The sequence below is a fragment of the Rana temporaria genome, chromosome 3 (assembly GCF_905171775.1).
Source record: "Rana temporaria chromosome 3, aRanTem1.1, whole genome shotgun sequence".
Taxonomy (NCBI): Eukaryota; Metazoa; Chordata; class Amphibia; order Anura; family Ranidae; genus Rana; species Rana temporaria.
In genome coordinates this window covers 432,433,350-432,457,517 of record NC_053491.1, presented here as the reverse complement: position 1 = coordinate 432,457,517, position 24,168 = coordinate 432,433,350, and the positions used below count along the sequence as shown (strand labels likewise).

The 24,168-nt window shown below is 42.6% G+C and overlaps 1 protein-coding gene across 5 annotated transcripts in view; it reads right to left on the bottom strand.

Moving 5' to 3' along the window:
• LOC120933250 (GEM interacting protein) overlaps window positions 1-24,168 on the bottom strand; it is a 101,141-nt gene that overhangs the window by 46,089 nt on the left and 30,884 nt on the right. For all 5 annotated transcript variants that reach the window (XM_040346355.1, XM_040346357.1, XM_040346356.1 and 2 more), the window contains 7 exons: window positions 20,018-20,111; window positions 17,967-18,042; window positions 16,462-16,522; window positions 15,068-15,193; window positions 8,141-8,205; window positions 6,495-6,605; window positions 1,585-1,665 (listed from right to left, as the gene is read on the bottom strand). In XM_040346355.1, coding sequence (XP_040202289.1) covers window positions 1,585-1,665; window positions 6,495-6,605; window positions 8,141-8,205; window positions 15,068-15,193; window positions 16,462-16,522; window positions 17,967-18,042; window positions 20,018-20,111 — 614 coding nt within the window. The remainder of the gene's footprint in view (window positions 1-1,584; window positions 1,666-6,494; window positions 6,606-8,140; window positions 8,206-15,067; window positions 15,194-16,461; window positions 16,523-17,966; window positions 18,043-20,017; window positions 20,112-24,168) is intronic.

Below are 24,168 nucleotides of genomic sequence, written 5' to 3'. Positions count from 1 at the left end.
TTTACTTTGGCCGTTTATGAGTGCATTTTTTGCAGATTTTTTATGTGGTGTGTTATTAAACTGGTTTTACGTTATCACACTATTATACGTTTTCTTCATTATTTATGAGGATCTTATTTATCACTTGGCTGGAAATGGAGGCTCGCCTAATGGTTTGAACAATCATTACATGCTATTGTGCCGAAACACGAGAGTGTCAGGCAAATCGTTCTGGTGAGTGGCCATTCTTATTGGTGGAGGAATCACTTGTTCACATCGGGTGTGGTGGAAGAATTCTTTGGAAATTAATTACTTTGAAGATTTCACATTTTGAGAGAGAGAATAAGTTTTTTTCCTTGCTACTTTTTTACGAACTTTTTTTGCTTACGAACACTTTCAATCACAGGCTTTGCTCATTTGTCTATTATTATATTGTGTCGCTTGTTCTTTTTCACTGTGTGGGTCATACACATACTAGCGCTGTTTATATATAATTTATGTTTATATCATTTGAACACGTTATATATACTTTGTCACAGTATCACACTATCATTTGTTATTCATGCACACCATTTGATGTGATTCATCGCATGTTTTGGAGTCAATCATGGATATTTGACAGTCCTCATTCAACTTTGGGTGGAACCCTTCTTACCATTTTTCCAGTGGTGGGAGCTCCTGTTTGAGGTCATTCCCTCAAGAGTGCCTGTTTGACCCACGTGCTATACGGTACACATGTCCATGGAGTCTTGTAAGCGTGAACACTTTACCATTTTGACTGTATTTTCAAGATTCATCCCAGATTATCCAAGAAAGAACTTTCACTTTCACTTTATTCTGAATTCTAATGGACCTTCCATAGATGTTTATGATTCACTTTGGACTTTTATGTTTCGGCTTTGTTCACATTCAATTTTGAATTGCCTATTTTACCCTAAGGCCGCATACACACGGTCGATCGAAACCGATGAGAATGGTCCGATGGGCCGTTTCCATCGGTTCACCACTGAAGTGGCCTGACGGTCTGATGTGCGTACACACCATCGTTCCAAAAACCTATCGGGTCAGAACCCGGTGACGTAAAACACACGACGTGCTGAAAAAACGAAGTTCATTGCTTCCAAGCATGCGTCGACTTGATTCTGAGCATGTTTTGAACCGATGCTTTTCTGTACTAACCATCGGTTTGGACCAATCGGTCAGTGGTCCATCGGTTCTATTTTAAAGCATGTTTTAAAATTTTGAACCGAAGGACAACAGACCAATGGGCCATACACACGGTCGGTTTGAATGAAACTGAACTTCGGTCCATTCTCATCGGTTTGGAACGACCGTGTGTACGCGGCCTTACAGGTTCACATGCTATTCACTTGCTTATTTAGCGCCACACTTTTGTTTTTTACATGTCTAAAGGTAGCCTCATTGACTCACTACAATTGATCAGAATTTTCACTTTCTTTAATAAGACCCACTTAGCTTTTAATTAATTAACCAAATAAGATGACCTTTTGTTGATCTGATGGTTCTGGGTAACTGAACATCATTCCTGCTTTCAATATATTGTAAAAGGCCAGCCGGTGACTTACCACAGTTAATATAACTTACCATTCTTTTCTGTTCCCTTAACCACTGCTCTCGAAACTCCTTCCGCCACTTCTCAATCTCCGTCTTCTTTGCTGACAAGGGCTGAAAGACATTAACCTATTAATCATGGGTAGGTTTCCCTGTGAAAATCAGCCCTGTATCATTATGATCATGTTTGCTCTCAGTGTACTTCCTGTGTTAATATTCTATTATTTCCTTAAAGGGTCAGCCTGTGTGATATTTTAGTTATAGGTGGGGCCTGGTGGTCTGGTTCGACCCCTGGTATTTTGTCTTGGATACCCCAACAGAGACATCACCCTGCCGTAAACCAAGGCTCTGTTCCTGTCAACCTTGGAGAGTTGTGGGTTCCTGTCCACCTTTCTGTGTTTCTGATCCTCCTGTTGCTTTCTACATAATAAAAAAAATCAAAGACTCAACGTGGAGAGTGGAAGCCGCCCACAATGGCCACAGTAAGTGTGCAAACCCATTAACTGTGCAAAAAAGTCCCCAAGAGAAATAAAAAATAATTCTTGTTGTTTTACTCTCCACCATTATCTACCAAAAACGAATATATCAATTTTTGATGGATGGACCCTTTAACTATATTGTTCAATATATATGATTGGTTTATATGCACTGTACAGTATATGTATGTAATACATAGGTTATCAGAACTGAATACATACTATGTTACCAAAAGTAATGGGACACCTGCTTTTACACACACATGAACCTTAATGGCATCCCAGTCTTAGTCTGTAGGGTGTAATATTGAGTTGGCTCACCCTTTGCAGCTATAACAGCTTCAACCCTTCTGGGAAGGCTGTCCACAAGGTTTAGGAGTGTGTCTATGGGAATGTTTGTCCATTCTTCCAGAATTGCATATTGAACCCTACGGACTAAGTCTGGAATGCTATTTAACATTAAGTGCATGTAAAGGCAGGCGTCCCAATTCTTTTGGTAATATAGTGTAGATTAAATAAAGGCAATTTAGTTTATTAGCTATTTTTCTACACATGGTTGACTGTCTCTAATTCCAACAAAAAAAATACCAAATGCCACAGGTATGCCTCCCATAACCCGAAACCACTGAAAATGCAAAAAACAAACAAAAAAAAACTGACTAAAATGTTATTTATCAGCTGTACACACAATGAAACTTCCATACTTATTTGTGAACGGTGATACTAACTTTTATTTTAGGTTTGTTTTGTTTTTTATAAGAAACATAAGGCTGTCATTACTGTTCTCCTCGTAAAAATAATTGCCTGGCAGTAATGACATCCCTTACTCTACCTTTTTTTAATTATATGTATTTTTTGAATTTCTATGAACTCAAACAATGTGAATGACAAGACAGCAGTAAAATAAATGCTGATCCAATTTTTCACATTCAGTGGTAGCAAAAACAGGGATACATTTCCTACCTGATTTATAGAGACAATCATAGTTAAATACAGTGGAACCTTGGTTAACGAGTAACTCAGTTAACAAGCGTTTTAAAAGACGAGCAACTTTTTTTTTTTAAATCCTGACTCGGTTTGCGAGTGTTCTCTTGCAAAACAAATAGAATTCTAGCTAATGGGGTGTGCAGTACCGCATTTGGCCAGAGGTGCGGGGGCGCCGGTGACACGCGGATCGGTTCGGAGCAGTTCGGAAATACTTGCAATCACTCGGAAATACCTTCCTGAGGGTTTCCAAGTTCAGCCGAGCTGTCCCTGAGTATTTCCGAAGCTCTCCGGCGCTCCCCCGCCTCTGGCCACATGCGGTATTGCATGCAATAGAAGTCAATGCGGAACTAATTATCTTTGTTTTCATTGACTTCTATGGGGAAACTCGCTTTGATATGCGAGTACTTTGGATTACAAGCATTCTCCTGGAACAGATTATGCTCGTAATCCAAGGTTCCACTGTATATGCATTTACAAACCAGACATATATATATATATATACATAGCAAATTATTATTATGGTACAATCTGCTTAGTCTCTGGATGTTTAGGTAAGATGTTTCACTTATCAATTGAGCATAATAACCTAAATGTAAAACTAAAACAACCAAAAACGTGGATGTTGGATGGTCTTTCATTGTGGGGTTTAACAAAAATAACAAGCAGTGTTTTCCTTTCCACAAATTCATTTTTCTTCAATCGCTATGTGCTGCTTAACCTACCACCCCTCTTACCCCATCCCTCTATAGCATGGGTCTTCAAACTACGGCCCTCCAGTTGTTCAGGAACTACAATTCCCATCATGCCTAGTCATGTCTGTGAATGTCAGTGTGTTACAATGCCTCATGGGATGTGTAGTTCTACAACAGCTGGAGGACCGTAGTTTGAGGATCCCTGCTCTGACTCTGATGGTGGCATGCTGCAGAAGTCCCAGGGCTTTGGAACGTCTACAAAGGGGAGGATTTTACAGGAAAATAACATACATAGCATACCATAAATTCACATATAACCTAATTATTATTATTGCAGAATTTATATAGCACCAACAGTTTGCATAGCACTTTATAATACAGCTAAATGGGGGAATTATGTTAAAATGAATGGTGTGGTAACAGGGCAAGTATTAAATATAGGATCCTGTCAAGATCAGTTAAGGGGTTTGCATCAACTTACTGTATAGTCTTGCTGTAAGCTCTTCCAGCCATCTAACCTCTAAAATGCTATCTAATAAATCTGTCGGAGAGGCAGCCCCCCCCCCCCCCCCCCCAAGCTACTCATCATCATCAGAAAAGATAAAAAATACATTCTTAAATAAAAAAATACTGTCCCTTTAAGTGTGTGTGGGATACCGGACACACGGGTGTATCGGAAGCATGACGTGCTGCAACCACTGATTTTTTTATTTTTATTAAATGGCCCTGTAAGTGTATGCAGGGCGCCGGACACACAGCTGCTATGGGAAGCATCACTTGTTTGCATCATGTGATTGCAAACAAGAAGCTCTATTGGCTTCCTTTAAAAAGTCCTCGGGGTGCAGAGATCTGCGCCCTGAACACTCCCTCTATAGCAGGCATCCTCAAACTATGGCCCTCCAGTTGTTGCGGGAACTACACATGCCATGAGCCATTGAAAAAATCTGACATTCACATGAATAGGCATTATGGGAATTGTAGTTCCTGAACAACTGGAGGGCCATAGTTTGAAGACCCCTGCTCTATAGCATTGTTCCCTGTTGTGGTGTGTGATTGGCCATCTAATGTAAAGGAGGACTCTGATAGTGACATCTGATGTAAAGGAGGACTCTAATAGGGACATCTGATGTAAAGGGGAGACAGTCAACCATGTGTAGAAAAATAGCTAATAAACTAAATTGCCCTTATTTAATCTACACTATATTAACAAAAGTATTGGGACGCCTGCCTTTACACACACATGAACTTTAATGGCATCCCAGTCTTACGGGCAGATCCACAGAGTTTGCGTCATTTTCCGCATCGGGTATGCAAATTAGCGATTTACGACGATCCACAAACCACGAACGTACGCGCGGCCGTCGCATTTTCTAACGTCGTCTGTAGTCGGCTTTTTCCAGCGTATAGTTAAAGCTGGTATTTTGCGGCGTATAGATAGACTTGCCATGTTAAGTATGGCCGTCGTTCCCACGTCTAAATTTTTTTTTTTTTGTGTAAGTAGTCAGTGAATAGGGATGGACATAACTCACGTCTAAGTTAAAAAAATGACGTCCTAGCGACATCATTTAGCGCAATGCACGGCGGGAAATTTCGGGACGACGCATGCGCAGTTCATTTGGCGCGGGGATGCGCTTCATTTAAATGAATCACGCCCCCTAATCGCCGATTTGAATTCCGCCGCCAGAAATACACTACGCTGCCGTAACTTACGGCGCGAAATCGTTGAGGATTCGAAATTCCACCAGGTAAGGTATGGCGGCGTAGCGTATCTCTAAAACGCTGCGCGGATGTAATTCTCTCTGGATCTGGCCCATAGTCTGTAGGGTTCAATATTGAGTTGGCCACCCGCTTGTCAGTTACCCCTGATGAATGGAGGCAGGTAGTGTTAAGAAGTCCATTGGGAGCACAGAGAGCCCTGCAGCACAATGTCCTTAATCACTCTGTCTCTAGCTAAGAACCAAGCACCTGGCTATATATATATATATATATATATATACACACTGGGCTAGATTCAGGTACAATTGCGCTTTTTTTACGGAGGCGCAGGGCAAAGTATTTGCCCTGCGCCCCCGCAAACTTACTGCGCTGCCCTTGATTCACGGAGCAGTAGCTCCATAAATTGCGTGGGCGCGCCGGCAAAATGCCCGGCGTAAGCGCGCGCAATTTAAATGATCCCGTAGGGGGCGGGAATCATTTAAATTAGTCGCGTTCCCGCGCCGATCGTAGAGTGCATGCTCCGTCGGGAAACTTTCCCGACGTGCATTGCGGCAAATGACGTCGCAAGGACGTCATTTGCTTCAAAGTGAACGTGAATGGCGTCCAGCGCCATTCACAAATCACTTACGCAAACTACGTAAATTTTAAATTTCGCGACGCGGGAACGACAGGTATACGTAACATTGGCTGCCCCTGCTAATAGGGGCAGCCTTACGCGAAAAACGCTGTACGGAAACGACGTAAACTGCGTACGCAGGGCTCGCGTAACGTTGTGAATCGGCGATAGTATGCAAGCAGCCATCGCAAGAATGCAGCCTAAGATATGCGGGCATAAGAGCCTTATGCCGCGCATATCTTAGGCTGCAGTCGGCGTAACGAGGTTCCTGAATCAGGAGCATTCGTTACGCCGGGGCAAGTAAGCAATTGCGCTGTGTAACTATGGTTACACAGGCGCAATTGCTTCTTGAATCCAGGCCACTGTGTATAATATTTGTAATAATATGCAGTTATGTTTTATATATGTATAATTCATATGCACATTTAATTCAGTGACTCTAGTTTAGCTACTCACCAGGCAATACTTCTTCATCTGTAGCTGAGCCATTGTTTCAATGGCCAAGGATCCTGTCTGGGATTCATGGTCCAGAAGGAGGAGGTAGACATCTTGTAAAGGCACACATTGCTGCAAAAGTCCATACAGACTGAATCAATGAGAAGGTCCCCAGAAGCAAACTACAAATTTGATTCATATATATATTCTTAAAACATACAAGATCTTCTTTGTTAGGAGAGTGAAAATTCTATAAATTGCTAATCCTCCAGCGACTGTAAGCTGAAGGTCATTGCGGAAAGAGCAACAAACTGTAGATGATGAGCGTGGTTGTAATTAATTCTGGTAAGTGCTGAAAGGGCAAATCCATACATCTACCAAATATATACTTATATCATGTTCACCTGAAGGTAGCTGCAGTTTAAGTGGACATTAAACCCAATCCCACTATGAGGAATAATTTTTCTATATGCCTATATGGGGTGGATGGATCAACTATTGCAATGCCTACTGGAACCCCAACAAAAATGGGAGCTCCACCAAGGGGTCAGTACTTTGTTTCCTAGATCTATCTATTCACTTACCTGGATCCCCCTTTTCACTCTGTAAAGATCTATATGTAGGAAGGTATAGTTCTTTTAATGGGAACCTGTACTCCATAGGTGTCAAACACAAGGCCCGCTTTTACAACCCCTTTAAGGCCTAACTGAATTTTCAGCTTAAATTAGCTAAACATACAGTATTAGAGGTGCATCAAAACAAAAGCTTTGCAAAGTCAATCAGTTTGCTTCCCTAAAAAACAGCCACAGACTGAGTATTAAAGTATTGGTGCCCTTCTCTGGACTCTCTCCAGCTCCAGAACATCCTTCCTAAGGACTGGTGCCCAGAACTGGACAGCATACTCCAGGTGCGGCCGAACCAGAGTCTTGTAGAGTTAATTCCCTTTTTAATGTATGCCATTATTCTAATGGCTTTGCATTGCATGCCATTGCTGAGCCTATCATCTACTATGACCCCCAGGTTCTTTTCCATCCTAGATTCCCCCAGAGGTTGTCCCCCTAGTGAGTAGATTGCATTCACGTTTTGCCACCCAAATGCATTATTTTTCATTTTTTCTAAAAATAAACCTCATTTGCCATGTAGATGCCCACCCCATTAATTTGTTCAGATCTTCTTGCAAGGTGATCTTTGGTGGTTTGTGTCTGTGTCAGATCTAATTACTCTTTAGCTCTCACCTGCAGAACACTAAAGCGAGAGATTTAGGGATTGTGGAATATAGAAGTGTCAGTTCTTAGACTGCAGACAGAGGTTGGGCATTAATTAACCTGTGCACTGCCATGCCACATGCCTCATATTTGAACACAAATAGAAACTTCTGACACTGGAATGAGGAGATTTACTCTACTATAGGTTTTGCATACAGGGCAACAAATGACACATTGAAACTACATGATCAATACACATCTTATGCAGCTGAAAAACACAAGGTAGAGATAGTGAGGATTCTAATGCCTTATAAAGTTGTGGCTGAAATCCCATATTGTCTATCCCCACTCAATTGAAGGGTGCAAGATACCAAAGAGCGGCATGTATAATCCTAAACTCAGTAACAATCATTTTTTTTTCATTGTTAGCAACCGCCACAGCTGTGATCACATTCTCAGTACCTGCTGGCCCAGGGCACTCCGTGCAGACTCACATAGTCGGATGATGTTCTTGGCATATTCAGATTCTGCAGAAAAGAGAGAATGAAGAAAGGAATCCACCAAAAATCTACTATACATCCAACTCCTCAGAGATCACCAGATTTGACACTACGCCGGTTAGGCTTCATGTACACCCTGCCTAGATTTATCGCGGTGGCATAATCGCAGCACAATTTTGCCATGTTTTGCGTTTTCCCTGAACGCGATTCTTCCGCATTCAGGGGACGGAGGTTGATGGAGGTTGAACCTCACCTATCCACAGCTAACTCTCCTAAACTCTACTAAAAGCCTGTTATGTGTACATGGACACATTTAGCCGGATTCAGGTAGACTTAAGCCGGCTTATCTACTGATACGCCGTCGTAAGTACAAATGTGCACCGTCGTATTTATGTGCTGATTCTCTAAATCAGATACGCCTGAATTGTGGCAAGATACGACCGACGTAAGTCTCCTACGCCGTTGTATTATGGGTGCATATTTACGCGGGTCGCTAGGTGGTGCTTCCGTTGATTTCCGTGTTGAATATGTAAATGAGCGAGATACGCTGATTCACGAACGTACTTGCGCCCGTCGCTCTAATCTACGCTGTTTACGTAAGGCATTTTTCCGGGGGTAAAGATAAACGACCAAAAAGCTGGTCTAAGTCGTTTAGGGTATGGACGTCGGAACTGCAGTCGGATTTTACATTGTTTACGTAAGTCGTACGTGAATGGGGCTGGGCGTAAGTTACGTTCACATCATACGCATTGAGCCGTCATATCTAAGGGAGTATTTGCGACGTGATTCTGAGCATGCGCGCGCATGCGCCGTTCGTACAGCCATGCATTTACATGGGGTCACGATTCATTTGAATCCAACACGCCAACTACCTGCCTACTTTGAATTAGGCGGGCTTACGCCGGCCCATTTACGCTACGCCGCCGTAACTTAGGGAGCAAGTGCTTTGTGAATACTGGCCTTGCCTCTCTAAGTTAGGTCGGCATAGCGCATATGAGCTGCGCTACGCCCGCCTAAGAATACGCCGCTCTACCTGAATCCAGCTAATACTGTAGGCTTTTATGGAGTTGAGTTATGGAGCGTTGGCAAAAAAAAACTCCAAAAGCTTCTAAACTCAAGTTTAGGAGCTGCTAGTGTACATGGAGCCTTATGATGTGAACTGGTTGTAGAGTGGCATGCTTGGATTTTGACGAAAGTCTCACATTTTAACTTACTTGCCTTTTTATATTTCTATTAATGCACTATGTATTTTGACTTGTACTAACCACTGGATTGCCATTTGTTTTACCACAGGTACTCAGCTTTCTTTACTTGTTTGCTGCTAAGATAAAATTACAACCAAATACGGATAGGAATAACAGGAATAATCACTTTTCAAGGCTGTCTGCCTCAACCTCCGCAACATCTCTAAAATACATCCCTTCCTAACCAATGAAACCACAAAGTTCCTGATTCACTCCCTGGTTATCTCTTGCCTCAACTACTGCAACTCCATCCTCATTGGCTTACCTATACGTAGGCTATCCCCCTTCAGTCCATCATAATTGCTGTTGCCATACTCATCTACCATACAAACCGCTCAGGGTCTGCTACCTCTCTCTGCCAATCCCTACATTGGCTTCCACTGACCCAATGAATTCAATTCAAAATACTAACAATAACTTACAAAGCCATCCACAACTTGGCCCCCAGCTACATCACTAACCTTGTCTCAAAATACCAACATGCCAGTTGCTGTACCCCCAAATATCAAATTTTATTTCAGTAATGTTGTTCGTAGACAACGTATCAAAGTAAGTGTTAACAGCATGAACAGCAGAGTATCCAACTGACCAAATAGAAAGGGAAGGCACGACCTAGGGTAAATGACCATCAACGGCACTACGCATTACTCAAGATAAGACATAAACTCGAAATTGTATATTATTTAAGCGACAAAAAAGTGCAACAAGGAACCCTTCCAATACTGTCTCGTAGATATAGACAGTGGTGCCAACGTTTCGAGGCTTATGGGAAGTACCGCCTCTTCATCAGGGCTAGGGTGATGCAGAGATGTCGCAATACAGTCTAAAAATAGAGGAAATAAAATAAATACTTTCAGTAAAAAGTATAAATTTAAAATATTAATTACAGAGAACAATATACACAAATCACTGACAAATCCTCATCGTGGCTCTTACCATGTATGAGATAGTGCTCAAAACCCAATGTAAGGACAATCCTTACATTGGGTTTTGAGCACTATCTCATACATGGCAAGAGCCACGATGAGGATTTGTCAGTGATTTGTGTATATTGTTCTCTGTAATTAATATTTTAAATTTATACTTTTTACTGTTTATTGAAAGTATTTATTTTATTTCCTCTATTTTTAGACTGTATTGCGACATCTCTGCATCACCCTAGCCCTGATGAAGAGGCGGTACTTCCCATAAGCCTCGAAACGTTGGCACCACTGTCTATATCTACGAGACAGTATTGGAAGGGTTCCTTGTTGCACTTTTTTGTCGCTTAAATAATATACAATTTCGAGTTTATGTCTTATCTTGAGTAATGCGTAGTGCCGTTGATGGTCATTTACCCTAGGTCGTGCCTTCCCTTTCTATTTGGTCAGTTGGATACTCTGCTGTTCATGCTGTTAACACTTACTTTGATACGTTGTCTACGAACAACATTACTGAAATAAAATTTGATATTTTTGATATATTCTTGTTGACTAATTTAGTCTTTACTCTATAACCAATTTCCCACGCATAAAATCCCAATGAGGAAACACACCCCTTCGGGGGTACAGCAACTGGCTTATATTCAGGGATGTGGTGGGATAGTGGTTCTCAGTCTACAATTGTAGGGGACACCTACCTTTCTTTTTTCAAAATACCAACATAATCATCCTTTTCATTCCTCCCAAGACCACCTGCTCTCTAGCTCCCTTGTCACCTCATCCCATGCTTGCCGCCGATATAAAATAAATGAAAAAGTAAAAAAAAAAATTTAATGACCGTCTCCTGTACATTTACGTTGGCAGAATGGCACGGCTGGGCAAAGTAACGTATATTTACGTCACTTTGAAATTCGTGGCGAGCACACGCCCCTGCAGTGAGCTCTGTGACCATGCCCGTGGGACCCGCTGACTCGATGTCCGCCGTTGTCCCGTGATCGGGTCACAGAGCTGCAGAATGGGGAGAGACAAGTGTAAACTAGCATCTCCTAGTGACACTGTCACTCATCGGGAGCAGCGATCAGTGACGTGTCACTCGTAGCCACGCCCCCTAACAGAATCACTCTCTAGGACACACTTAACCCCTTCAGCACCACCTAGTGGTTAACCCCTTCACTGCCAGTGTCATTTTCACAGCAATTAGTGCATTTGTATAGCACTGATCGCAGTAAAAATTACAATGGCCCCAAAATAGTGTCACAAGTGTACAATGTGTCCGCCCAATAAAGTCGCAGCCACGATAAGAATCGCAAATCGCTGCCATTGCTAGTAAAAAAAAAATGAATACTAAAAATGCAATAAAACTACCCCTATTTTGTGGATGCTATAACTTTTGCGCAAACCAGTTAATATACGCTTATTGTTTTATTTATTTTTACCAAAAATATGTAGAAGAATATGTATCGGCCTAAACTGTGGAATTTTTTTATTTTTTTTTATAGATTTTTTGGGGATATTTATTATAGTAAAAAGTAAAAAATATTGCATTTTTTTTTCAAAATTGTCGCTCTATTTTTGTTTATAGCGCAAAAAAATAAAAACTGCAGAGGTGATCAAATACCACCAAATACCACCAAAATAAAGCTCTATTTGTGGGGGAAAAAGGTCGTCAATTTTGTTTGGAAGTTACGTCGCACAACCGCGCAATCGTCAGTTAAAGCAACACAGTGCCGAATCGCATAAAAGTGCTCTGGTCTTTGGCCAGCGAAATGGTCCGGGGCTTAAGTGGTTAAATCACCCCCCATCACTCCTGCACACACCCTATATAAAAAGCGCAGCATTGCACGAGCATTATGCCGCGTACACACCATCACTTTATGTGATGAAAAAAAATGACGTTTTTAAAAAAGTCACTTTAATTGACTGTGTGTGGGGGAAAACGTTGTTTTATGTCTTGTAAAAAACGACCAAAAAAAATTGAAGCATGCTTCAATTTTATGTGTCGTTTTTCAAAAGTGCACTTTTTACTTCACAGAAATTGACCGTGTGTAGCAAAAAACTTCGTTTTCTAAGACGTTTTTTCATCCACGCATGCCCAGAAGCTACTTATGAAGCAAGCTTCAATGGTAAAACGTGGTGAACGTAACCTCACTTTGCAAGATCATTGTGAGAAAACGATGATGTGTAGGCAACTTCGTCTTTGAAAATTGAAGTTTCAAAAACGTAATTTTTTACTTCACAGAAAGTGTCGTTTTTTTTCATCACATAAAGTGCTGGTGTGTACGCGGCATTAGTATGTAAACACCACGTAAGCACGTGTGAGGTATCAAAGCAAATGTCAGAGTAGGACCAATAGTTCTAGGGCCATAGTTCATGGTTAACTTATATACAAGTTCATATATAACTTTATATACAAGTAAAACTTATGTAGGATAATTTGTTTAATCTCTGTGTATCATCTGAGGCTGTTCATTTCACTGGGTATATGTGAGAGTTTACAACCACTTTAGTTACAGTGGGGAAAAGTGAGATCACTGACATGACATTCAAGGGATTCTGGATCATAAGACTGGCTGGACAGCATTATCAATCCTTTCAAATGAAAACTTTTGAATAATATCCATTTTGTCTGTATAGTTAGCAGTTTGCCAGAAGTTAAGCAAGTTGACTTCTGCTGTAATCATAAATAGGAAGTTCTGATTATCTGTAATATTGATCTGGAGGAAATACATCATTGAATCATGCCAGTCAGTCATTTCCTTTTCACCTATTTATTTAGAATCATAGAAACAAACCAAACTTGGTGATCTTAAAATAACATGTAAGTCTTTGATGTAAACTTCTTCTTAAAGAGGAAGTAAACTTCCTCTGCAGACATTTACCTATAGATGAGTCTATAATAAGGCTCACCTATAGGTAGTTTAAATATCTCCTAAACTGAATTCTGAAGGAACGGCCATGGGTGGCATTCCTTCCAAGTCCTGTGCCGTGAATGATGGCTTCTGTGTGCATGCATGGGAGTGACGTCATCACGGCTCCGGCCAATCAAAGTGCCAGAGCCAACACCAGGGAAAATGTCAGCCGTCTCAGCGGTGTGCAGACGCTGCTGTCGGGGCTTCGTTCTAAGGTAAGTATTTCATTATGCCTTTGTCTTGAAGGTTTGTTTTTTTTTTTCAGTTTTTTTTTTAAGCGTTTACAACCTATTTAAAGAGAACCCGTAGACCTATTTTCTTCTTATTGTTTAACTTATTTTACTGGCTACAAAAAAAAGTTTTTTTTTGTGGCTGTGACAGGATAGGAAGTAGGAGAAAATCACCCGCACAGGGGTACTAACCCTTCACCCAGAAAGGGGTACTAACCCTTCACCCAGAAAGGAGTACTAACCCTTCACCCAGAAAGGGGTACTAACCCTCCACCCAGAAAGGGGTAATAACCCTTCACCCAGAAAGGGCTAATAACCCTTCACCCAGACAGGAGTACTAACCCTTCACCCAGAAAGGGGTAATAACCCTTCACCCAGAAAGGGCTAATAACCCTTCACCCAGACAGGAGTACTAACCCTTCACCCAGAAAGGGGTACTAACCCTTTACCCATAAAGGGGTGCTAACGCTTCACCCAGAAAGGGGTACTAAGCCTTCACCTAGACAGGGGTACTAACCATTCACCCAGACAGGTGCACTAACCATTCACCCAGAAAGGGGTACTAACTCTTTACCCAGAAAGGGGTACTAAGCCTTCACCCAGACAGGGGTACTAATCATTCACCCAGACAGGAGTACTAACCCTTCACCCAGAAAGGGGTAATAACCCTTCACCCAGAAAGGGGCAATAACCCTTCACCCAGAAAGGGGTAATAACCCTTCACCCAGAAAGGGGTAATAACCATTCACCCAGACAGGAGTACTAACCCTTCACCCAGAAAGGGGTAATAACCCTTCACCCAGATAGGAGTACTAACCCTTCACCCAGAAAGGGGTAATAACCCTTTACCCAGAAAGGGCTAATAACCCTTCACCCAGACAGGAGTACTAACCCTTCACCCAGAAAGGGGTACTAACCCTTCACCCATAAAGGGGTACAAACGCTTCACCCAGAAAGGGGTACTAAGCCTTCACCTAGACAGGGGTACTAACCATTCACCCAGACAGGGGCACTAACCATTCACCCAGAAAGGGGTACTAACTCTTTACCCAGAAAGGGGTACTAACTCTTTACCCAGAAAGGGGTACTAAGCCTTCACCCAGACAGGGGTACTAACCATTCACCCAGACAGGGGTACTAACCATTCACCCAGAAATGGGTACTAACCCTTCAACTAGAAAGGGGTACTAACTCTTCACCCAGACAGGGGTACTAACCATTCACCCAGACAGGAGTACTAACCCTTCATCCAGAAATGGGCACTAACCCTTCACCCAGAAAGGGATACTAACCCTTCACCCAGACAGGGGTACTAACCCTTCACCCAGAAAGGGGTACTAACCCTTCATCAAAAGAGCTTTGGCCCTACGTCTCCTTTAATTTACCTTCTGCTCTGAAGTCTTCAATAAAGCATTTTTTTTTCAAAGCACACATCTACTCTTGCCATGGCTAACTAGAATCTACATTCTGGGCATCCTAACAGCTAGCAATGAAGTGCTATATACAATCTCAGATGGAGTACAACACATGGGATCACAAAATATTATCATTAAACAAGAGCTATATAATATTTGTAAGGACCGTACCATAGCTGAGTCTCTTTTCAATATACCCCAGTACTTCCCGGATATATTTACACCAGCGCTTGGCATAGTTCAGGGCAGACTCCACTCCTCCTTCACTATGGATGAGAATTTCATCTGCTTCTCCTACTGTAGAGAGAAACAAAAGACATTAAAGAAAAGTTCCTAATCAGTGGCTCAGGAGGAACGCTTTGGTTTCTGCTGAGAATTTTCTGAAGAGGGATTTACAGGGTCATACATTGTACCCATATGACATTTTTATTGTTTTTTTCACGCAAATATGGCTTTTTTTGGTGGTATTTAATCACCACTGTTTTTTTTTCTTGCTAAATAAATGAAAAAAGACTGATAATTAAAAAAAAAAACGTTGTGCACTGAAGAGCCTGCAATGATGGGCACCGATAGGCTTCGCTGATGGGCACTGATAAGGAGGCACTGAAGGGCATTGATGGGCACTGAAAGGCTGCACTGATGGGCACTGATGAAGTGGCACTGATGAGGCTGCACTGATGGGAACTAATAGGCGGCAATAATTGGCACTGATAGGCGGAACTGATGGGCACTGATAGGTGGCACTGATAGGTGACACTAATGGGCACTAATAGGCGGCACTGGTAGGCAGCACTGATGAGCACTGGTAGGCAGCACTGATCAGCACTGATAGGAAGCACTGATAGGTGACACCTTTTGCGGTTTCAATTTTTTGCGCTATAAACAATATTTATCCATCGGTTCAAAAATGTGAAACTTGTTTTAAACGATCGTTTGTAGGCACGTCCATGGTTAAAAATCCACGCATGCTCAGAATCAAGTCGACGCATGCTTGGAAGCATTGAACTTCGTTTTTTTCAGCATGTCGTTGTGTTTTACGTCACCGGGTTCTGACACGATCGGTTTTTTAACCGATGGTGTGTAGGCACGACTGACCATCAGTCAGCTTCATCAGTTAACTGATGGAAAAATCCATTAGACCGTTCTCATCGGATTGACCGATCGTGTGTACGCAGCCTAAGAGCTGTGAAAATGTGGAATAGACTCCCTCAAGGACTAGTTATGGCCAGCCCAGTAGATAGTTTTTTTTTTTTTTTTAAAGGGCTGAGTGCATTGATAAATGCGCAAAACACTGGATATTAATATTCATAGGTAATAACACCAGGGAGTGTTAATCCAGGGAATATCTATCTCTGCCTCCTGGTAGATCAGGAAGGATTTTTTTCCATCACTGGAGCAAATTGGACCATGCTTTGCTGGGGGGGTTTGCCTTCCTCTGGATCAAATGTGGGTATAGGATTTTGTATATGGCGTTTTTTTTTTTTATTACATTGGTTTGAACTACTTGAGTCTTTTTACAACCTGAATAACCATGAAACTGAAAGATCACCATAAAGTAAACTTACTGGACACGGCCACCCCATCTCTGTCACATGCCGCCCGAGCTAGTTCCACCGGAGTGCTGATCTGTATAGAGCAATATTACAGAAAGATGAGCATAAAACAAGACCAGCAACAAGGGGCATTAATATATATTTACAATGAATGTGCTTTGAAAATATTGTACATTAATGCATTTTTATTCATCCTTAAACCTACCCTAATTTGTGTTGAGAAGGGGAATTTGGGGGGAGGCAGGGAGTAAGAGCTGTTCTAGGAGGGCAAATTTGGGGAGGTGTGCTAGGAGTGGTGATTTGGGGGGGGGGGGGGGATTCATGTTGGGAAGGGTATGTGCTATAAAAGTAACATGGTAAAAGGGAAATATTTCCTTTTGGGGGGTTGCTAGTAGGAATGATTGGGGGTATAGGAGGGGAAATTTGTGGGGGGACTTGTGCTAGGATGGAGGATTGGGAGACAGGAATTTGTGTTGAAAGGGGGAATATTGGTGTGGGGGGGGGGATTGGAGGGGAAATCTTTTTTGCGGGGGGTGGGGGGGTTGTGCTGGGGGCATATTGGGAGAGAAGATTGGAGCTGGGGGGGCTAAGATTTGTGCTGGGAGGGGGAACTTCAGCAGGGAGCGGGTTTGTACTGGGAGGAGGGGGAACTATACTTAGGAGGTGAGCATGCAGATTAGTGTTTCTTTTTTCTTGGGGGGGGGGGGGTAGAATTTTTGCTGACACAGAAAGCACAAAATGCTGATACATCTTGGGTGGGCTCAGTTTGGCATGTTTACACTGGGCTCTAGATGACCTTGTCCCAGTAACTGAGTGCAGTAGGGGGCACTATCCCTTTCACTGTCACCAATGATGGGGCATTGTTCACTCCCTCTGATGCTCCCACTGGCCAACGTCTGGTCCCTTAAAGCAGAAATTTTGGAAACCCCTAGTTAAGGGGAACAAAAAAAGAAGATTCAACTACCCGATCACCCCCCACGCTCCAGTGGTCTAGGATCCTAACTTCATCAAGCCAAGAGCAGGGTCCAAAGCTCTGCGGTGGAGTGTGGAGAAATGTCAACAGGCCAACGATCAGGTAAATAAAGCTGAAGGAAGCCCTGTTATCCTCTGAAGCCTCATTCACACGTCCGAGGAACTCGACGGGTGAAACACATCGTTTTGCTCGTCGAGTTCCTTGTGAAGCCGTCGAGGATCTCGGCGAGCCAAATTTTCCCATTCCCGTCGAGGAAAAATAAGACATGCTTTCTTTTTGGCCCGACGAGATCCTCAGCAGTTTCCTCGTTAAAAAGTGTACACACGACCGGTTTCCTCGAAAAAAAAAAAAAAAAACAGCAAGCTTCTTGCTGGTTTTTGCCGAGAAACTCGGTCATGTGTACGAGGCTTCAGTGTCAGCTTCATTTGTACAATAAAACAACCAAGGCCTGGTGTATATTCGATAATAATCCACCACTGTACAGAAATAAATCCACAATAACTAGAACAACTCTGGTTTATAATGAATAGCAGATCTGTCTCACCAAAGGCTCTTCTTCCTCATCTGGTTGGGTCTCGGAGTTTGGAGTTTCAGTATCACTCAGGAACATGTCCACCGTTCTGTGCAAAACAAAGAGCATCAGTGTCCAGCAATCACACATCTATTATCAACCTTAGGCTGGCCATATATGGAACGCAATTTGGCCAGGTTTAGCAGGGTCGACCCATCTATGGCCAACTTGAGGCCGGGTTCACACATATGCGAATCCGATGCGAGTTTCTCCGCATCTGATTCACATGACAGGCAAGTGTAATCGGCTCTCAAGGGAGCCAGTTCACACATGTTCAGGGCGGCTGCGGTTCAGATCGAAAAAGGGTCTGGTGCGTTTTTGGGTCCAGTTCAGGTGCTGAACCGGTGTACAGGAACGCACCAGACCCCATGCTGTGAACCGCGGCTGCACATTTGTGAACCCGACCTAAAATTATATCTAAAGCCATAATTTTTACTGTATTAAGTATGGTAGTTTTTTTCCATCTGGGGAGATTTCTCTTCACTTCCTGCCCTAAGACCCAGCAAGAGGTGAGATGAAATCTCTCTGGAACCAAAGGGCATCCTATATTAAGCTAGCAATGCATGGTTAGCTTTTTTTCCAACATGTCCCTGACTCTGTCCTTTTATAACTGAAGCATAATCAACTGGGTTTACTATGTTTCAGTTTGTGAATGAATGAAATAGGAAGCTCTGTACAGAGCTATTCCTGTCCGTTCATTCTGTACAGCTGGGGCAGCAGAGATGAAGATTGAGGGCTGTGTCCTCAATCTCCTGACTCCGACTCAAAGGTGAAACATCAGAGGTCTGTTTAGACCCTTTATACCTCACCAAACCCTCCAATTTGTTTTAAATGAATGTAACAATAAATAAATAAAATGGTAAAAAAATACAAAATAAAATAACAAAAATAAAAAACTACTGACACTCCAGTGGCAGAACTACCAGGATTGCAAAGGACACACTTGTGACCAGGCCCTGGTGTTCCGCCACCGGGCTCGGAGGGCCCTTCTTGGTTTCTTGCACTGGGGCCCTGAAGGTTCTAGTTACGGCTCTGGGGCTGAATCATCCTTTGGCTTCTTCTTTGTCCTAGATACTTTTACAATGAGATCTCCCTGCCATAAATCCTGACTTTGTTCCTGTCCTCTAGGAGTTCTGGGTGTTTCCACCCACCTTTGTGTTGTCTCAGCTTCTCCTATTTCTTCCTCCCTAATAGAAAATAAAAAAAACTCCAGCAGAGACTGGAAGCCTTTCCTTATGGGCACAGAAGGTGTGCAGACCTGGGAACTCACCATTATGCCCCGTACACACAATCGGAACTTCCGATGGACAAAGTCAGACAGACTTTGTCAATTGGAAATTCCGACCGTGTGTATGCCCCATCGGAAATTCCGATGAATTCCATCGGAGTTAACATAGAGAACATGTTCTCTATTCCTCTGATGGAATTCCATCGGAATTCCGATGTGAATTTGGTCGTACAAAGGTCTGATCGTGTGTACGGGGTATTAGAGTCCCTGACGGGTATGTGGACCTGCTAGGTGGTTTAAGGCTGAAGTCCAGGCTAAAATAGTGTCTAAATAAAAGTGGCATGTGTATTCATACTTTAATCTTGGAAATTTTGCATATTTCTTCCAGATCTTTGCAGTAATCCATTATGACACTTTCCCTCTGTGTAGGAGCTTCCTGTAATAAAGAACGGTCAATGCTGTTCTCTCTCCTTGTGCAGGGTGACTGGTCTTGTCTCCGCCCCCTCCTGTAGTTTTCTGCAGGAAGCCTGTAGTGGGTGGGGTCTGCTGGGTCCCTCCCACAGCTCTGCTCTCTACATAAGCTAAAAAGCACAGTGATGCACCACTACATTTTCACGGTAGTACCTGTGTTTGCAATGGAATCTGATGTACACCAAGTACATTTATATCCTTTGTTGCTATTGAGGAACATATTTCAAGTTTTTGTGCCTGGAGTTGAGCTTTAACTTTCCAGGAACTACCCAAAACGTAAGTATCAGCTGTGGGTGGACGGACCCTTTAAAAAGGTGGCACTTACTCATTGCCGAGGCTTATCTCTAAGGCATCCAGGTCCCGAAATATTTCACTGAATCTTTTGCGGCCTTCCGTGGATCCACTGTGTGCATTGACATCTACAAAAGAAACATTACACTCTAGTTATATAACAGTGTTTATTTTGTCAGCAAATTTCGATTTAGTTTTAGTCTTAGTCCTAGGACTAAAATGGCATTTTAGTTTTAGTCCCATTTTAGTCTTCTGCAATTGTTTAAAGCGGTTCTCCACCCTAAAGTGGAGTCCCGCTGATCGGAACCCGCCCCCCCTCCGGTGTCACATTTGACACCTTTCAGGGGGGAGGGGGGTGCAGATACCTGTCTAAAGACAGGTATTTGCACCCACTTCCGGCCACACGCTACGGGCGAAAGACGGGTTTTTCTGACTTTCCGTCTGTCGCCCGTTGTGTGCTGGGTACACTCGGCTCCCAGCACACAGCGTGTGAGCCAATCGGCGGGCGCAGCGCTTCACTTCCTGGTTCCCTCAGCGTGGATGGCGGGGGGAGCAGCAGAGAGACGAGCGATCGCTCGTGCTCTGCTGCGATCGGCGCTGGACTCCAGGACAGGTAAGTGTCCTAATATTAAAAGTCAGCAGCTGCAGTATTTGTAGCTGCTGGCTTTTAATATTTTTTCCCCATGGCACATCCGCTTTAAGTTTTAGTCATATTTAGTCGACTAAACCTCCAGTATATTTTAGGCGCCTAAAACTAATTTTAGTCATCTAAAATCTAATGGGTGTAATTAAATTGTAATGCGTTAGTTAAAGGGGTTGTAAAGGTACAATTTTTTTTCCTAAATAGCTTCCTTTACTTACCTCATCCTTCCATTTTGCTTTTAAATCTCCTTATTCCTTCTGAGAAATCCTCACTTCCTGTTCTTCTGTCTGTAACTCCACACAGTAATGCGAAGCTTTCTTCCTGGTGTGGAGTGTCGTGCTCGCCCCCTCCCGGTGTGGAGTGTCGTGCTCGCCCCCTTGAGGGGGCGGGCAGGAGAGTCAGGACGCTCTCTACGTTGCAGATAGAGAAAGGAGCTGTGTGTTAGTGGGCGTCCTGACTCTCCTGCAGTCCAAGGGATGGGGCGAGCATGACACTCCACACCAGGGAGAAAGCCTCATATTACTGTGTGCAGTTACAGACAGAAGAACAGGAAGTGAGGATTTCTCAGAAGAAATAAGGACATTTAAAAGCAAAATGGAAGGATGAGGTAAGGGAAGGAGGACTGCACTAAGGTAAAGGAAGCTATTTAGGAAAACAAAAATTGTACCTTTACAACCCCTTTAACATTTCTCTACAATTTCCAAACTCATTATATACTGCTGGAGTGAAAAATCTAATATTTTATTATGTATGGTATTGAGGTATGAACATGCACTACAGACCAGTGTTCATTTTGAAGTCAAATTTCAATTTAGTTTTAGTCTTATGCCGCGTACACACGATCATTTTTCGGGTTGTAAAAAACGACGTTTTTCAGACTCTAGAAAAATTGCCCGTTTTTCAGAACCTGAAAAATGCTCTGAAGCCCACACACGACCATTTTAAATTACATTTTAAAAAAACATATTTTTTTACAACCCGAAAAATGATCGTGTGTATGCGGCATGAGTCTTTTGACTAAAATGGCATTTTAGTTTTATTTCCATTTTAGTTTTAGTCGTATTTTAGTCGTCTGAATTGTTTTAGTTTTAGGCGTATTTTAGTCAACTAAAATAATATTAATTTAGTCGACTAAACAGTTTGAGTCGTTTTAGTCAACAAAATTAACACAATTTTATGTACATGGGAAAAAGCAACACTACAACTATTTTTTCAAGTGAAAGAAATGTGAGTAAAATTGGCGACAACCCAAAAGTGAAAAAATTACAATAAAAAAAAAGTGAAGTGAATAATCACCTCAAAATACCCCAAAAAACTTTCCAAAATAGTGACGCTGGTATGCAAAATGCATTGAAGCTGTGCGACCGACATCCGTGTACGTCACTTCCTGACGGCTTTTGGACAGCACTTCCGATAGGCGTAAGGCACATCGGCTCTTCCGAGCGGCCTACAGACCAGGCTGTTTATGTTGGTGCTGACCTGAGAGTGTGTGAAGCTTTTCAACAACTATTTTCTTACAATATACAATTGCTACACAAGCCACGTTGTAATGGAACCCCTTTCTGCCGACTGCACACATACATGCGGCCTCATGGAACTGGGCTTTTTTTCTGCATATCTCCCTTTTTGCCAGGTTTCATACTAACGATCGGGACCAGGGACTGTCGGTTCCAGGTCACCTGATCGCTGTCATAGCCTCTGATTGGCTATCACAGTGATCAGTCACTGTGAGCCTGCCCCTGTGTTTACTTCCTCTTCTGAATAAAGAGAAATATATATTGTATCTTCCTCTTCTTGCAGGAGAGGAAATGTAAACAAACCAAAGCGTGTAAAAAAAAAAAAAAAATCGAATAAAAAAAAAGAAGAAGAAAAACATATATAGAAAAAAACAAGAAATTTAAAGTTTACCAGGGTTAGTGTTAGGGTCAATGTCGGGGGTCAAATGTAAAGGCAGGGGTCAAAGGTCACAGTCAGCATATTCTGGGTATTATTTTACTATAAAATACTATTTTGGGCCAGTTCTCCTTTGACAAAAGAAAAAAAAAAGGTGTAATCCATCTGAATACACTAAGAGCCGGTTCACACAGGGGCGGCACGACTTCGGGGGCGACTCGGCCAGGCGACATGAAGACGACATCTAAGGCGACTTGCAAAATGACTTCTGTATAGAAGTCAATGCAGGTCGCCCCGAGTCACACCCGAAGTAGTACAAGAACCTTTTTCTAAGTCGGAGCGACTTGCGTCGCTCCTATTAGAACGGTTCTATTCACTAGAATGGAACGCGACTTGTCAGGCGGCTGCGTCGCCTGACGAGTCGCCCCAGTGTGAACCGGGTCTAAGTAGTTGTGATGATATATACAAAGTTGCAAAATTGTGCTTAGGCATTTAGATGTTTTACCCCTAGGCGTGAAGGGCTTAAAGTAGAACTAAAAGGTCAAACTTTTTTTAATTTTAGATAGAGTAAGGGAGGTTTTTTTTTGCCATCTTTGCAGAGATTTTCCTTAACTTCCTGTCCCATAGCCAAATCAGGAAGTGAGAGGAAATCTCTCCAAAGTGAGGGAATCCCGGGGTGTCACCAAAGTCACCAGAACTAATGTCCCCTTCAGAAGATTTCCACTCTATTACTGTTCTGTCAACTGAAAATGTGGAATTTTCTTTTGCTTCCACTTTCATTGATAATGGTAAAAAGTACAAATAAGCAGGGTGAATCTTGAGAACGGGGCCACAGACTGCAATAAAAACTGACAGGAGTTCTTTACCCCTCTCCACTCTATCAAAAAAAAAAAAAAGTGTTGCCTTCAGTTATACTTTAATGTTAATAAGAAATGACCTTCCATTTTCAACCTGTAGCACTGACATTTTTTTTTTTTTTTTTTGTAGAGTTTAATGCAATATGGCAACCTGGAAGCCTTCTATACACAGTTGGTGTACAAATTGCCTCCAAAAATATAATTTCCTGCTGTGTGATTGGCTCCCTGATTTTCCCAGAAGTCTGCACTGAGATACAAGTCAGATTTTGGGCATCCTCTACAATAGAAAGGCATACTTGCCAACAGTCAGTTTGCGCCTGCCCTGGCGTGGTTGCCAGGCACTATAGCATTGTGTATAAGTCCTAGGGACAACAGAGTACCGGTAGGACTACTGGCCTTATGGGAAAGGGGGCTGCTATAGGTGAAGAACACAGTAACCAGCTATAATGTCTGACCACCTTTGTTCCCTTATATACACGATCAGTTTTCCCGACGGGAAAACTGTGAGGAGAGCTTTTGGCCGGCATTACCAGCACTGTGTATGCTCCTCGCAGTTTTTCAGATGAGAAAACTGCCCAAAAACCGCCAGACAAAAAAATAGAACCAGTTCTCTTTTTTCCCGCCAGGAAAACCGGCGGTTTTTGGCAGTTTTCCTATGGAAAAAACTGCGATGGAGCATACACATGCCGGGCTCCCGGCCAAAGCTCCATTGCAGTTTTCCTGTCAGGAAAACCGGCCGTGTGTAGGGGAAAGACTGACCAAGCAGATTCTCGGCTTTCCCCTCAGGATTTC